The sequence below is a fragment of the Cyphellophora europaea genome, assembly GCF_000365145.1.
Source record: "Cyphellophora europaea CBS 101466 unplaced genomic scaffold supercont1.6, whole genome shotgun sequence".
Lineage (NCBI taxonomy): Eukaryota > Fungi > Ascomycota > Eurotiomycetes > Chaetothyriales > Cyphellophoraceae > Cyphellophora > Cyphellophora europaea.
Window position 1 is genome coordinate 984,213 of NW_008481812.1, and position 12,552 is coordinate 996,764.

General features: G+C 56.0%; 4 protein-coding genes across 4 annotated transcripts; 1 reads left to right on the top strand and 3 right to left on the bottom strand.

Moving 5' to 3' along the window:
* Positions 1–108: 108 nt before the first annotated feature.
* On the bottom strand, positions 109–2,058 carry HMPREF1541_06588 (uncharacterized protein; the record flags this gene model as incomplete). Its single annotated transcript, XM_008720919.1, has 1 exon — positions 109–2,058. The coding sequence occupies one exon, from the start codon at positions 2,056–2,058 to the stop codon at positions 109–111; it is 1,950 nt and encodes a 649-aa protein (XP_008719141.1).
* An 893-nt stretch (positions 2,059–2,951) lies between these two features.
* Positions 2,952–4,079, top strand: HMPREF1541_06589 (uncharacterized protein; the record flags this gene model as incomplete). The annotated part of the gene is made up of 1 exon (XM_008720920.1): positions 2,952–4,079. The coding sequence occupies one exon, from the start codon at positions 2,952–2,954 to the stop codon at positions 4,077–4,079; it is 1,128 nt and encodes a 375-aa protein (XP_008719142.1).
* A 436-nt stretch (positions 4,080–4,515) lies between these two features.
* Positions 4,516–9,345, bottom strand: HMPREF1541_06590 (uncharacterized protein; the record flags this gene model as incomplete). The annotated part of the gene is made up of 2 exons (XM_008720921.1): positions 4,516–5,230; positions 5,285–9,345. 2 exons carry the CDS (start codon positions 9,343–9,345, stop codon positions 4,516–4,518), a joined length of 4,776 nt encoding a protein of 1,591 aa, XP_008719143.1.
* A 531-nt stretch (positions 9,346–9,876) lies between these two features.
* Positions 9,877–10,572, bottom strand: HMPREF1541_06591 (uncharacterized protein; the record flags this gene model as incomplete). Its single annotated transcript, XM_008720922.1, has 1 exon — positions 9,877–10,572. The coding sequence occupies one exon, from the start codon at positions 10,570–10,572 to the stop codon at positions 9,877–9,879; it is 696 nt and encodes a 231-aa protein (XP_008719144.1).
* Between the last annotated feature and the right edge of the window lie 1,980 nt (positions 10,573–12,552).

Genomic DNA, 12,552 nt, shown 5'->3' on the forward strand with positions numbered 1-12,552 from the left:
GACTCAGACAGTATATGCGAGGGCTCTTGTTGCTCACATCACATCTTCAACTCTACATTCTTCAGCGAATCTTTCACAGAAAGAATGCAAGCCTGCCTTCCACCGCTTTTACGTAGCTCTCCCGCCCGAGAAACGCGCCAGGCTCTTGCGTAGCGTATGCCGAGCATCCCCATTGCTGTCGCCCTCATCTCCACCAAAATCCACCTCTGACGGCACGGTGCCATTTCTCAGATATTCCAACTCCGCCGCCGCATTGCCGCCACCCATCCTCTTCGACCCGGGCGCCAAGTTCCTGACGCCGAACCAAAAAGCCACGACCAGCACGAGGAGCGGGACCGCCGAGACGAAGTACCAGCGAATGCTGGGGTTGTGGGCGAAGAGGCTCACGTTCATGCCGAAGAAGCCGCTGAGGAAAGTGAGCGGCAAGAAAATGAAGGTGATCCAGGAGAGGCGCCACAGACTGGCGTTCAATTCGAGGGACTGGCGGGAATCACGGATCGTGACGGACTTGTACATTAGATCGATCATGTGTTCCAGCGGCTGCACGTAGTCGACGTGGATGGTTTCGGAGAGCTGTCTGAATTCGTCGAGGAGGGGCTCGAGCCAGTCTTGGTGTTCGTTGCGCTCGGTGAAGATCTTGAAGTCTTCCTGCACGGCTTCGAAGAGGCTGGCGTGTCGGTTGATGTGTTTCAGCATGGTGTGGAGCTTTTGCGACATGGACCAGACTTCGCGTGCCCGGCTGGAGTCGGCGGGTTGGGACCAGATGAAGTCTTCTAGCTCGGCGTGCGGTTCGTGGAGGAGCATGATTTGCGTCTCCCATAGTTGCCAGATGCCTTCGAAGAGATGAGACAGGATTTCCTCAATGGTCTTGGTTACGGCTTGTGCTTTTTCGGCACCGGAGACGCCGACACCGAGCAGGGAACGCTCTGTGATGATGCGGCCTACTCCGTTCGATGAGTACTCGGAGATGATGATGGTAGGACAAGCTGCGTATTCCGGCAGAGACCTTACGCCAGTGCTGAATCGTGTCACACGGGCGCCGGGAATCTTGCTTGTTGAGGGGCGCTGCATGTAGACGGCAGCCCGCTGACGCTGTCGAGATTCACTCAGGCGTGCCCGCGAAGTCTTTGCACTCTTAGCAACACGGGATACGAGGGGCCGCCCAAAGTCCACGGCAAATGCACTGCAAATGAGGTTTCTAGCCGTGTCGAGAGCAGGGCGCCATCTGACAGCCTTGCCGGCAGCACGTCTCGAGGAGCGATCCTCTTGCATCCAGTCTCGGAAGTTTCGCTCGCCGTATTGTACACTGGAGCTGCTGATGCCAAAGTCGCTGCTCAAGCAGTCAACCGCCTGTTCGTCATTGCATGTGTAGATGAGCCTGAGAATGGCGTCCGTGTCGGCAGCCTTGAGGTATTGTCTTAGACTGGCCATGGTTTTGAAGGGACGGGGTGAGGATCCGGACAGAATGTCGGCTTCGTGCCTGTACTCGACAACATAAATGAGGCGCGTTGAGTCTAGAGAGCTGCCGGCTCGGGAGAGGATGGAGCTCGCATGCTCTGTTGGCAACGAAGCTGCAAAGTCGAGACCACTATATGGACCAGGCTTGACAGCAGAACGTCTGAGGGCCATGTGGTACCATCGAGACATTGCACTTCGTTCTTTGCGTACATCCTGTGGTAGTCGCTGTAGGCGCGTTTGCGCCTGACCGTCGCTCAATCCATCGGCCGTCGAGGCGTTGGGTTCAGGCCATTGCTTCTCGAGCTCAGCTTGTTGATCGTTGTCGGGCTCGTCGAAGGGCTTCTGGAAGCCGCCCGGGACCATAATAGTGTCCAGGGTCTCGGTGGGGCGTCGCTCTCCCCATTTCTCACCAGGATGGAGACTAGGGAATTCCCTACGATCCGCATACTGTTCCAAGGGTGAAAGACCAGTGTCTGCTCGCGTCAAGGTTTGCGGGAGGTTGTTGTTCTGGCCGATGAAGTAATTGTTGAGAAACGATTGGGAGACTTCTTCCTCGTGGATGAGCGGCGGGCGGACAGCTCGACCCTCTTCTAGTTTCATAGACAACGAGGCTTGTCGCTGATAATGGTCATTGTTGGCAGAAGGTCTACGGTCTCGAACGGACCGCGCCGTCGCGATTGATGCTCGCCTCGAAGCCATAACACGGCCGCGATCCGCGGTCTGTGTCTTTTGTGAGGCAAGTCATGATGAGGCTGGCAGATTTGTGTCTATTTTCATCTGTTATTTTCGGACTCGAGACCCTTGTTATACGAGGTGCGTGGGGGCCAGGCCTGTCCCAGGCCTGTCCCAGGCGTTCGCACTGTCGACGCGGTGCCGCAGCATTATTGTAGGCGTTGTATAACGGGACTATGTGCAGGACCAACCTCAGCTCGTGTTTGATGATGTGCCAACGGTGATACAAGCCTGAGCGTTTTGAGAGTCAGAAACCGCCCACCTTGCCAAGCGTCTGGGATGCTCCTGGCCACTACGAGTGTTCCCAACGACCTCTCTTCGTTTCTAGCAGCTAGCATCACTGGGACATCTCGCTGCCTCCCCTTCATGGTCTCTCCATCTCAAAGACGCTATGAAAAGTCAGCTAAAGGTGTCTCAAGGATCTCAAGACCACAGACATCTCCAGCATGAGCTGAATGTTGAGAGAAATCCGCCAAGCAAGAAGTTCGTATTGAACGAGCTCTTGTGCTGGCCAGACTCGACAGCTTGAAGTCCTGCAGCCGAAACCACTGGCTAGATTGATCCTGTCAGCCAACGATGAGATCTCATTCGGCGACATCTGGTTCAGCTCCCCAGTAGCTAAGGTGAGAAGACGAGCAGGAAATGCTTCCTAGGGGCATATCAACGATGCTACGTCCCTCATGTCGGTAGGCACGACGAACGGACGAGTCCGAGTATACATGCCATACCGTCATCGAGACTGCTAACTTGCCCGCAGTGAGATGGCCTCTCCTCTTCTCACATCGGAGGCACGACTCAACTGCCTGTGTGGAGCCATCACACTCCCAGGCACGTACCTACTATCTTCAACATTTCCTGTATCTACTATCACTTGCCACTGCAACCCCTGCCGACAAGTCACGGGTGGGCTTCTGCCCATCTTTGCGTGGCTCAATGCCGTACCTCCCTCTGCTGTCATTGCCAGCACCACCGCCTATCACTTCACCGATCGCTGCACGCGATACTTCTGCTCGACCTGCGGATGCGTGTGTCTAGTCGAGCTGCCCAAGGTTGGCAAGTGGGCCTGCACTGCCGGCATCATCGAACCTCCCGTAGGAGTCACCGATGTAGTCGCCATCTCATCCCACGGCTATATCTCAGACACCATTGACGGCGGTCTGGTGCCCCTTCTCATGGCCCCGAAACACGTGCCCCTGCCCCTGATCAGCGTCGGCCACAGCAACAACGGTATATCTCCGGAAGACGTACTTCATCTCACCAAAGCGTCTCTCACACATCCTCTCCCCGCCCTGGGTCATCAATTGCCGGCCAGCTGCCACTGCGGCGGCGTGGTACTCCTCATTTCCCGCGCTAACAACACCAATACCTCAACTGGAGAACAGCCATGCCCGACGACCTCGAATCCGAGCAAGCACAGTGCCTCATTCTGTGCCTGCAGAACCTGTCGTCTCGCCACGGGCATGTTGCTCCAAGGCTGGACGCACGTTTCCCGCAACACGATTGAAAGCGCCGCTACCGGCGCTCCCCTGGCGCTGACGCTCTCTGCTGACGCTCCAGACCCTGATCAAACCGACACCCAATCGAACATTCGGCGCTTTCAAATCAGCAACGACACCTACCTAAGCTTCTGCGGCCACTGCGGCGCCACCATCTCCATATCCGGCCACAAGGCAGGGGTTGCTGCAGCAGAGTACAACAACGAACAAATCCGCATCAGCGTCGGCATCCTGCGCGCGGCAAGCGGGTCGATGGCGCGAGAATGGCTGGCCTGGGCCAACGACGGGGAAGTCGAGTGGCTGGAGGAGCTGCCGGACCAGAGCATCAGGGACTGCGTCCAACGAGGCTGGGGACCGCTTGGACTTGGACGGCAGCAGCAGGATATCGCCTAGAAGGCAGAGTAATCATTGCCTCGTGTACCGACCGCCAGTGTTTTGATGTGAAGAAAAGACTTTCCATTCTCGACTCGTGTGTTTCTCATCGCAGTATGTATTCTTCAAGTCCCAAGTCCCAACCACTCACTACTGTATCTGTATCTGCAGATGGTGGCGGCAACTTGGCCCGGCAGCAGGCATCGATGAACTCCTAGGAGAATCCCAAACCCCAACCCAATCTCGAATATTCCATCCGAAAGTTCCCCATTTGCAAAAAGAAAAAAAAACCCCCCTTTACAAAACGCCGAAAGCCACACATAATCTCACCCCAAACTCCAAGGTCTCATGTCATGTCATGTCAAGTCATACATCCACCACACCATCCACATCCACACACACACACACAGACACACATCCGTTCATCCATCCACCTTCGCCGTCGTCACATCTCACATTAAAACTTCCCCAACGGACTCCCCACAACGGGCTTCCACCCCATCGTCCTCCTCCTCGCCTCTATCAACTTCAACTTCATCTTCTCCCCCTTCTTGCTCCCCTTTCCCTCTTCCCCCTCCCCATTCCGATTCCCATTCTCACCCTCAAACTCAGCCTCACCATCAAACAACCCTCTATTAATCTGCTTGGGCGGCGCACTCATGGCGCCCCCTTCCCTGGCATGCTCCAACACCATACCGCCCTGCTTCATGAGATACGGCGTGTCCATCATGGTCATCATGCTGCCACCCGCACCGGCACCGTTGGCTTTCGCAGGCGTCTTACTCGTAGCGGGATCCCAGCCCACGAGCGCAGTCGGCGTGTCCACATGGCGAATATTCATCGTCGTCGTGGGCGAGTTGTACGTGGAGCTGATGTCGCTGTCGGCCACGAGGGAGTCTTCCACGCCAACGATGCCTTCGCGAGGGGCTGTGGCGGCGGAAACCACAGCGGGCGGTTGGTAAGTGCGCACGGGCGTGTTGACGAGCTCCTCGCGCATCTGGGAGGTCATGAATTCTGCAGACGTGGAGCGGCGGCCGGCGCGGATGCTGCCGTTGGCGTTCATGAGGGCCTTGGGCTCCATGGATTTCCTGCGCCGGGAGCCGCCGCGGGGCAAGATGCCGTGGTCGACGAGGTAGGGCGTCTCGTCGAGCCATTTGTTTTCACGCTCGCAGCTGCAGAGGTTCGTTAGTGTTGCGGACATAAGGAGAAGGGAAGGCTGGACTTACTCAAGGACCCAGCGAACACCGACACACCAGACCTCGCCTTTGGCGTCACGGACCTTCTCGAGCGTCCGCTTGCCGCCGTCCTTGTACACGACGTGTGTGACGCCGATCTTGGAAGCGGCAGCTAGGTCGTCACCACCGTGTACGCTAGCACGAGGATTCCATCGCCAGTCCCGAACGCACTTGGCACCCATCTGGCTGAGCAAGTCGATATAGACCTCACTGGCATCGGCACCCTCGCTGGTGTGCACCTCCACGTAGATGACAGCCCCGTGCAATACGCCATCACCCACTGCCTTGAGCGGAGTGCGCGCAGGTGTAGCAGCAACAGACTTGGCTGTCCTAGTTGACTTCACAGTGACAGGTGTCTCAGCCGGACGACCGATGTCGAAATCCATCTCGTCGTCAGGAAGCTCGATGCCGTCCAACGTACTGTCGCCGAAGTCGCTCAGAGCAAAGCTCATCTGGCCAGGAGTGGTGTGGGCAGGAGAGGGTACAGCACTGCGAATACTTCGACTCGGCGACCCAACAGGGTAAGACGTGCTTCTAGCAGCAACCTTGCCCAGCGGAGTCATCTGTGGTCTCTTTGGAGGAGACTGCTGCCCAGACATGGACATAGACCGGCTTCGCTTCTTGGGCATCTTGATCGGTGAAATGTTGCACTCAGGCTTCAGCGGAACCTTGGAGACGACGGTATTAGCGAAGCGTTGTACTCCGGCAAAGCTTCGTCCAACAGGAGTCTCGATTTCATCGCTTTCTGGAACCGGCACGGCCCTTGTTGGTGACACTGTAGGTGCTGGAGACCCGTCGGGCGAGAATGAAGAGCCGTGGCCACGAACAGCACCGGGAGCTTCCGGCATATTCTGTTCAAGAACATGTAGATTGAGCGTAGCCTCATCCATGTCGACACGCGGCTGCACAGCAGGAGTAGCTGCAACATTCTGCTCCAGGACGTGTAGATTGAGGGTAGGCTCGTCAACAGCACCGGTCAACTTGGCAGAGGGAGTCGCTGAGGCCGACCGACTGGCAGCACTCTCCTCCAAAACGTGAAGGTTGAGCGTAGGCTCATCAGCCGCAACATAACATCTGGCGACCGGAGTAGCCGAAAGCGACTCGGTCGAACCCGCTTCCTCGAGAACGTGAAGATTCAGGGTACGATCGTCGGCAGCCATCACAGAGGGCGCAGTTGGTGTGCTCATATCATCTTCCTCATCAACAGCATTCTGCTCAAGGACGTGTAGATTGAGGGTAGGATCTTCATGAGGTGTGGCACGCTGCTCCATAACATGCAGGTCGAGGGTCTGTTCCTCAGGGGTGGCATCGCGCTCCATGACACTCAGATTGAGCGTCTGCTCGGGCGCAGCATTCTCATCTCCGTACTCCGAAGAAGATGCGTCATCGTCAGCCTCCACCTCGGCCATGATCTCAGCCTCTGAGGCGAGCTGCTGGAACTCAACCATGGCCGTATCAGAAGCATGAACTTCATTGACGAGATCGGTGGTGAGTTCATCGGGAGTCTTGTTGACGATGACGGTGTCCTCCTCCGTCTCATCAGCTTCAGCGACAGACGGCTCTTCAACATGCTCCAGCTCAGCAAGAAGAGCGGCGTTCTCGGCAGCAATGACGTTGTTGGTGGTCAAGTCGTCGGCAGCCATGTCAATGCCTTCCATGTCGTCGACAGCTGTCACATCCGCAGACGCAGCTTCTTCCATGCTAGACATCTGCTCCGCAAAGAAGCTCGACTTCTCTGGACTACCCAGTGCGGAAGGAGTCAGGGAAGGTCGAGAAGTGACCGATTGTCTGAAGCCAGGAGATGACTTCTGTTGCTGGGGGGTTGATTGGCGACTGATCTGAATCTCACCCGCGATGTGCTGGGCTGCCACCGGAGAGAACAAACCCCTGGACGGCGTTCTCTTGGTCACCTTATTGGGGCTCCGCTCCGGACTGTTTGCAAGCCATCCACTCATTTGAGCGGCCAAAGGTGTGAAGCCAACGTTGCGGTTTGCACTAAGAGGGACACCCATGGATAGCCGAGATCGAGCGTTGTTGCCAGTCAAGCTAGAGCGGAAATGTCGGGGAGCCTGAACCGGCGTCTGGTCAGCAGCAAGCCCATCTTCAGACTCCTCTTCCTCGTCTTGAGATCGGTTGGACCTGAAGAGAACCTGAGAGAGTCTAGTAGCCTTTCCACGACCCTTAGGTGGCGCCTGGACCACAGTGTCCTCCGCATCCTTCTCCTCCGCAGGGTCATCCGTCGCGCTGATACTCATCTGCGCAGGCTCGACGGTCTCCTCCTGCTCAGGTTCCTCGTCGTCAGTCTCGACTTCAGTAGCATCGTCAGACGCCTGGAGCTCTTCAACTGCTTTAGCAGTCTCTTCGACATCATTCTGGAAGGTTGGCATTATCAGCTCCTTGTCTAGCACGTCAGCAACAGGCTTGAACGCCTTGGCTGGGCTCTTCCGAGGACTCGTCAACTTGAGGACGGATTGGTCAAAATCCATATCCATTGCAAGCTCATCGGCGAGCTCTTCGTCGCTCATTCTATGAACGCGACCGGCGCGCTGTGGTGACATGGAGGGTCGAAAATGTGATGACACGGCGACCTCTTCGACTGTAACGGTATCGTGCATCGAGGTATCATTTTCGTCGTCGCGATGAACACCGAGAGGCGTCTTCTGCTTCGCAGGAGAAAAGAGACGTCTTGCTGGAGACTGCAGCAAAGACTCCTTCAAAGGCGATCGCTTCGGCTTCATGGCAGAGTGTGAGAAGATTGAAGCATCTAGAACACCACGTTTGGGCGACTGCAGCAGGCCTTGGTTGGTATTCGGGACCAAAGCAGGAGCAGCCGTCTCTTCAGCGGCACTATTGAAGATGTCGGCGCGTCGAGGAGAGTCCTTCATAGGTGACCGGCTGACCGGACTGATGTGGCTCACAGTATTCTTGGCGGGGGACGTAGGTCGACGTGCAGGGCTCATCAAGCCAGCACTCTCGCTTGGCTTATCTAGCGAAGTTGCATTCAGTGTCTGAGTGAAGTTGAGCTTCTTCGCAGGAGACAGCTGTGCGGCCAGGTTAGGATTCCGCTTGGGTGAGAGGCTGAGGTCTCGAACAGGTGTCTTAGCCCCAGTGAGCTCATCTTCTGAGCCATCTGGGGTAGCAACACGCTGAACTTGAGTAACCTTCCTAGGCGTGAGCGCACGCGACTCTACTGCTTTCGCGGCCCTAGTTCTAGTCGCTGGCGCCTTCTTGGTTGTGCTAGCCGCGGGTTTGCGGACTGGTTTGGCGCGAATGCCGGTAGCAGGACCAGTCGATTCCTTCTTGGTACCAGCTCGCCGAGGAGCAACGGGCTCGTTCTCTTTCTCATCTTCGATGACGTCCTGAAAAGTCACCTTCTTGCGAGTAGTAGTCTTTGGTTTCGGTGCGACTTGGATGATCTCAGCAGGTTGTTGCGATGCGTTTGACGCTGAGCGAGCACGAGTTTGACGAGTGGTCTTGACCGGCTCAGGTTCGGGAGCTGAAGTGTCTTCTGGCTCAGCCGCCTTCTTAGGGCGGCCACGCGTCTTGGGTACAGTAGCTGCTGGTTCAACCGCTTTCGAAGCGGGCTTTTTGGTGGCTGTGGACTTCGTCGTAGTAGTTTTTGTGGTTCGGGAGCGCGTCGGAGCGGGCTCGGGCTCTTCTTCAACAGCAGCTTCAGGCTCGACTGCCTTCTTGGGTCGTGTTGAGGCTTTGCGCTTCGGCTTCTCTGGTTCAGGTTCTGGGACAGGTTCCTCGGCGATGGGCGGGTCGAGCGGAGTAACCTTGATTCGTCGTCTAGGTGCAGCAGCCAGCGGCGCCGCAGTCTTTGTAGTTCTGGTAGTCTTCTTCGCGGGCTCGGGCTCGATGATCTCTTCCTCAGCCTCATCTTTGACTGTTCGTGTCTTTCGTGTCGTGGCTTTCGTAGCGGTTGTCTTGGATGTTGCAGGTTTGGTGACTTTGGCGGTGCCGAGTTTCTTGGGCGCGGCGTCGTCAGTGCTGCTCTTCGCGGCAGCACGGGCTCGAGTGACTCGCTTTAGGGGGCTGGTGGGAGCCATTGTCGATATGCTGTGTAGTTAGAATAATGTCGCGTGGATCAAAACATTGAAGTAGTCTGGGGTTCGAAGCACCGGCTTTGAAGGCGGTTGGACGCCGAGTGTTTTGATCTGGCTGCTTTGTTTGGATCTAACCTGAAAGGGTAATTCTGACGTAGACCGGCGGCTCCGGCGGTAGATTTCTCCGTCCCATCCATCCATGTCCCCTTGCAACTTGAACCGCTTTCAAGAGTCTACAGTCATGCCATACTCATTGCAGCCGGCAGAGGGCGGTTGTCGGGAACGCAGTGCCTTATGTGCTACTTCCACGCGCCGTACAAAGTGTAGTCGAGCCACGGCGGGGGTGCTAGTGAGTCATCCAGTTGTTTGCACAGACATTAATATGCTTTGCAATGCTAGTTGCTAGCGATACCATTGAGGCACATACACAGAGTCTCCATGTGCACCATAGCTATCAAGGTTTCGGTAGCAGTCAGCCATCCTCTGCTCCGAGTCGCAGCAGCCCATCAACTCGAGTAGAGAAGTCTGCACTATTCATCGCGTACCCCGTGCATGCGCAGCCTCCATCTTATTGGCTTTGAGCTGCATCTTATCCTTATACAGTTGCCGTTCTCCCTCGTTCTTAGCCTCCGCTTCCTTCATCCAAGTCCACAGACCCTTCTCATTGATTACCGTGTTGTACAGCACCACAACCCCAAGGTACATCCACATGAATGCCAGGCTGAACACGAACAGAACGAGCACAACCAGATACCCCTGAGCGGTCTTGTCATGGCTGATCAGTACCATGGCATCGCCTAGATCGTCCAGGTCTTTCACGCTTGGGATGTTGCTGCTTGCGGCCGAGAACTTGGCCGCACCGTAGATAACGCCAATGAACCAGAAGGTGATAAGTGTCATGATGATGTACGTGGCCCCCGTGCAGGGTGTGGTCTTGAACAGCTGCTCGGCGCTCTTCCGGAGCTGAACAATGCGGGAAGCCTGGCGCTCAGCAGTATCGTCGGGGAAGGGACTTTCTGGTTGGCTGGAGACGCCGTGCCTGCGGTGGGACCTGCTGCCACTGCTCATGCCATAGCCAGCGCTGTGGTGGTCGCCGGACGCGTGGCTTGCGTAAGTAGGAGCAGGCGACATGAGGCCGCCGAGAGGTCCACCGGAGCGCTCGTGCCTCTTCCTGGAAGACGTGTGATGCCTGGAAGAGCCGCCGCCTCCTAAGCGAGCATCTCTGCCCATTTTGTAGCTTGAGGTTTGTGTTTGGACTTTGAAGTTCTAGAAGTTGGGTGCAGGCGACTTGGGTGAGCTTTGTTTCGAAATAGGGTCGGCAAGAGGAACACAGCTGGTATCTATATAAGAGTAAAGATGGCGTGGGTGATGCGAGGTGGGGATATTGGCTGTTTGCATTCGCAATGATACGTATTTGTGACAGCGAAACTCGAGGCAATGGCTTGACCCACCGCAGAATCTGAGATCTGTCGCCGGTTTGCATTCATGATGAGTAAGGCTTCATCATACGTTATCGAGTCCAGGGGTCGATCGGCAGCTCAGCAGGCGATGTCCCTGTCCTGTCCAGGACGCTTCGTCCACCGAGCTCCTGCCGTGGCTGGAAAGCTCCCTTCTCTTGCGGCGTCGCCATCTCGGAGTAGGCAGAATGTGGGTCCAGCGTTCCTGGATGTGAAGCAGAGAGTTTGTCGGTTTCTGGGGACCCCCTTCTGCGCTTTCTTCGAGCAAAGAACCAGACACCTGCTCCTACGAGAGCGATAAGGGCAACACCCAAGCCAACTCCTAAGCCAGCTCCCAGGGCAACAGTATTGGAGCCGCCCGACGCTGCAGAGCTCGATGATGAAGCCGTGGCCGAAGGTTGGCTTGCATCGCTACTGACGGGGAGGGTGGGTTCGAGCGTAGTGCCAGTAGTAGAAGGACCACCACTAGTGATTGCGACCGAAGTGCTAGTGGCCACTGGAAGCCAGTCTGACGATAAAGGGATGGTGGCGACAGCACGTGTAATAGCCAGACTGAAGACGGATAGGCTGTCTTTGTTGTCACAAGTACAGCCTCCCAGGCCGTAGCAGCAGTAGTAGCCCGCGGTACAGTCTGCGATGCCATCACCACCATCAGGAACTGCAAGACTTAGTAGACACCCTCGTTGAACAGATAGAGATGAACAGACTCCTCAAACAAGTGTCAAGACACTGATCCTCTGTCCAGTCAGGATCAGTACATCCAAATGTAAAGTAAGGCGTAAGCAAATTCGTATCAATTTCCGGGTTAGGATAGCAGAGCCCGTTGCTCATGCAAACATTGTTTGCATGGCAGCATTGGGCTGCGTCCGCGCCGTCGAAGTTGCACGGATAGGACAACTCGTCCACTTCGCCGTTTATCGAATAGCATTGTTGTCTTGTCGAATTAGACATGACGAACGATGTTCGTCAGACAGGTGATGAAAGACAGGACCAGAAGAGGACCCAGAGAAGAAAGAAATGCGTAGGAGCGTCAACCTACTACTCTCTGTCAGATCAAAAATAGATTCCGGGTGGCGCCCGCTTCCCATGGAGAGGAACAGCACGAGGGCGTCGGGAGCCAGGCAGCTCGACAATGGAGCCAAAAAGCGGCTCACCATCGTTCGATCATGATCCCCTGTCTATGCTCCGAGATCGAGCCTTGATGGCAGCGAGCGCGTTGGGGCCATTCTCTCGAGTATATTGCCTACCGTAGGTTAGCGTCAGGCCCGCTGGCGTTAACGCTAGCATCCAGGAGGAGTCAGAGGTTTGCTTCGACACACTCCGTCCTGCAGGACTGTGGCTCGATCAAAGGCCAGCATAGTGGCTTTGTGGCAATGACTGGACAGCATCGTGTACGGAGTAGTCGAGGCAAAGATGCTGCACGGCAGGCTAGCCTGGCGACGGCCCGCAAGTGCTACCCCTGGTAAATCTGTTGTCAAAGGTCCTGGGGCAAAGGCTGATCTGGATAAGACCAATTAGCTACCGTCTGTTGCCAGATGGCTTGGTTCGCGCGCGCTAATCTCGTGCTTGAGGATTAGTAAAAACCAGAATGGCGTTGGTCGACGTCGGCGGCAAAGTTCTCCGTAAGAGAGGACAGGCCAACAAGACTTTGCCTCCGCTTCGCAACTGCCAAGGCCAGAGATTGTCCATAATGACTACCCACGGTTGGTGATAATTATAGGTTGAGAGTCTTGCATATCAGAGGCGGTTAATG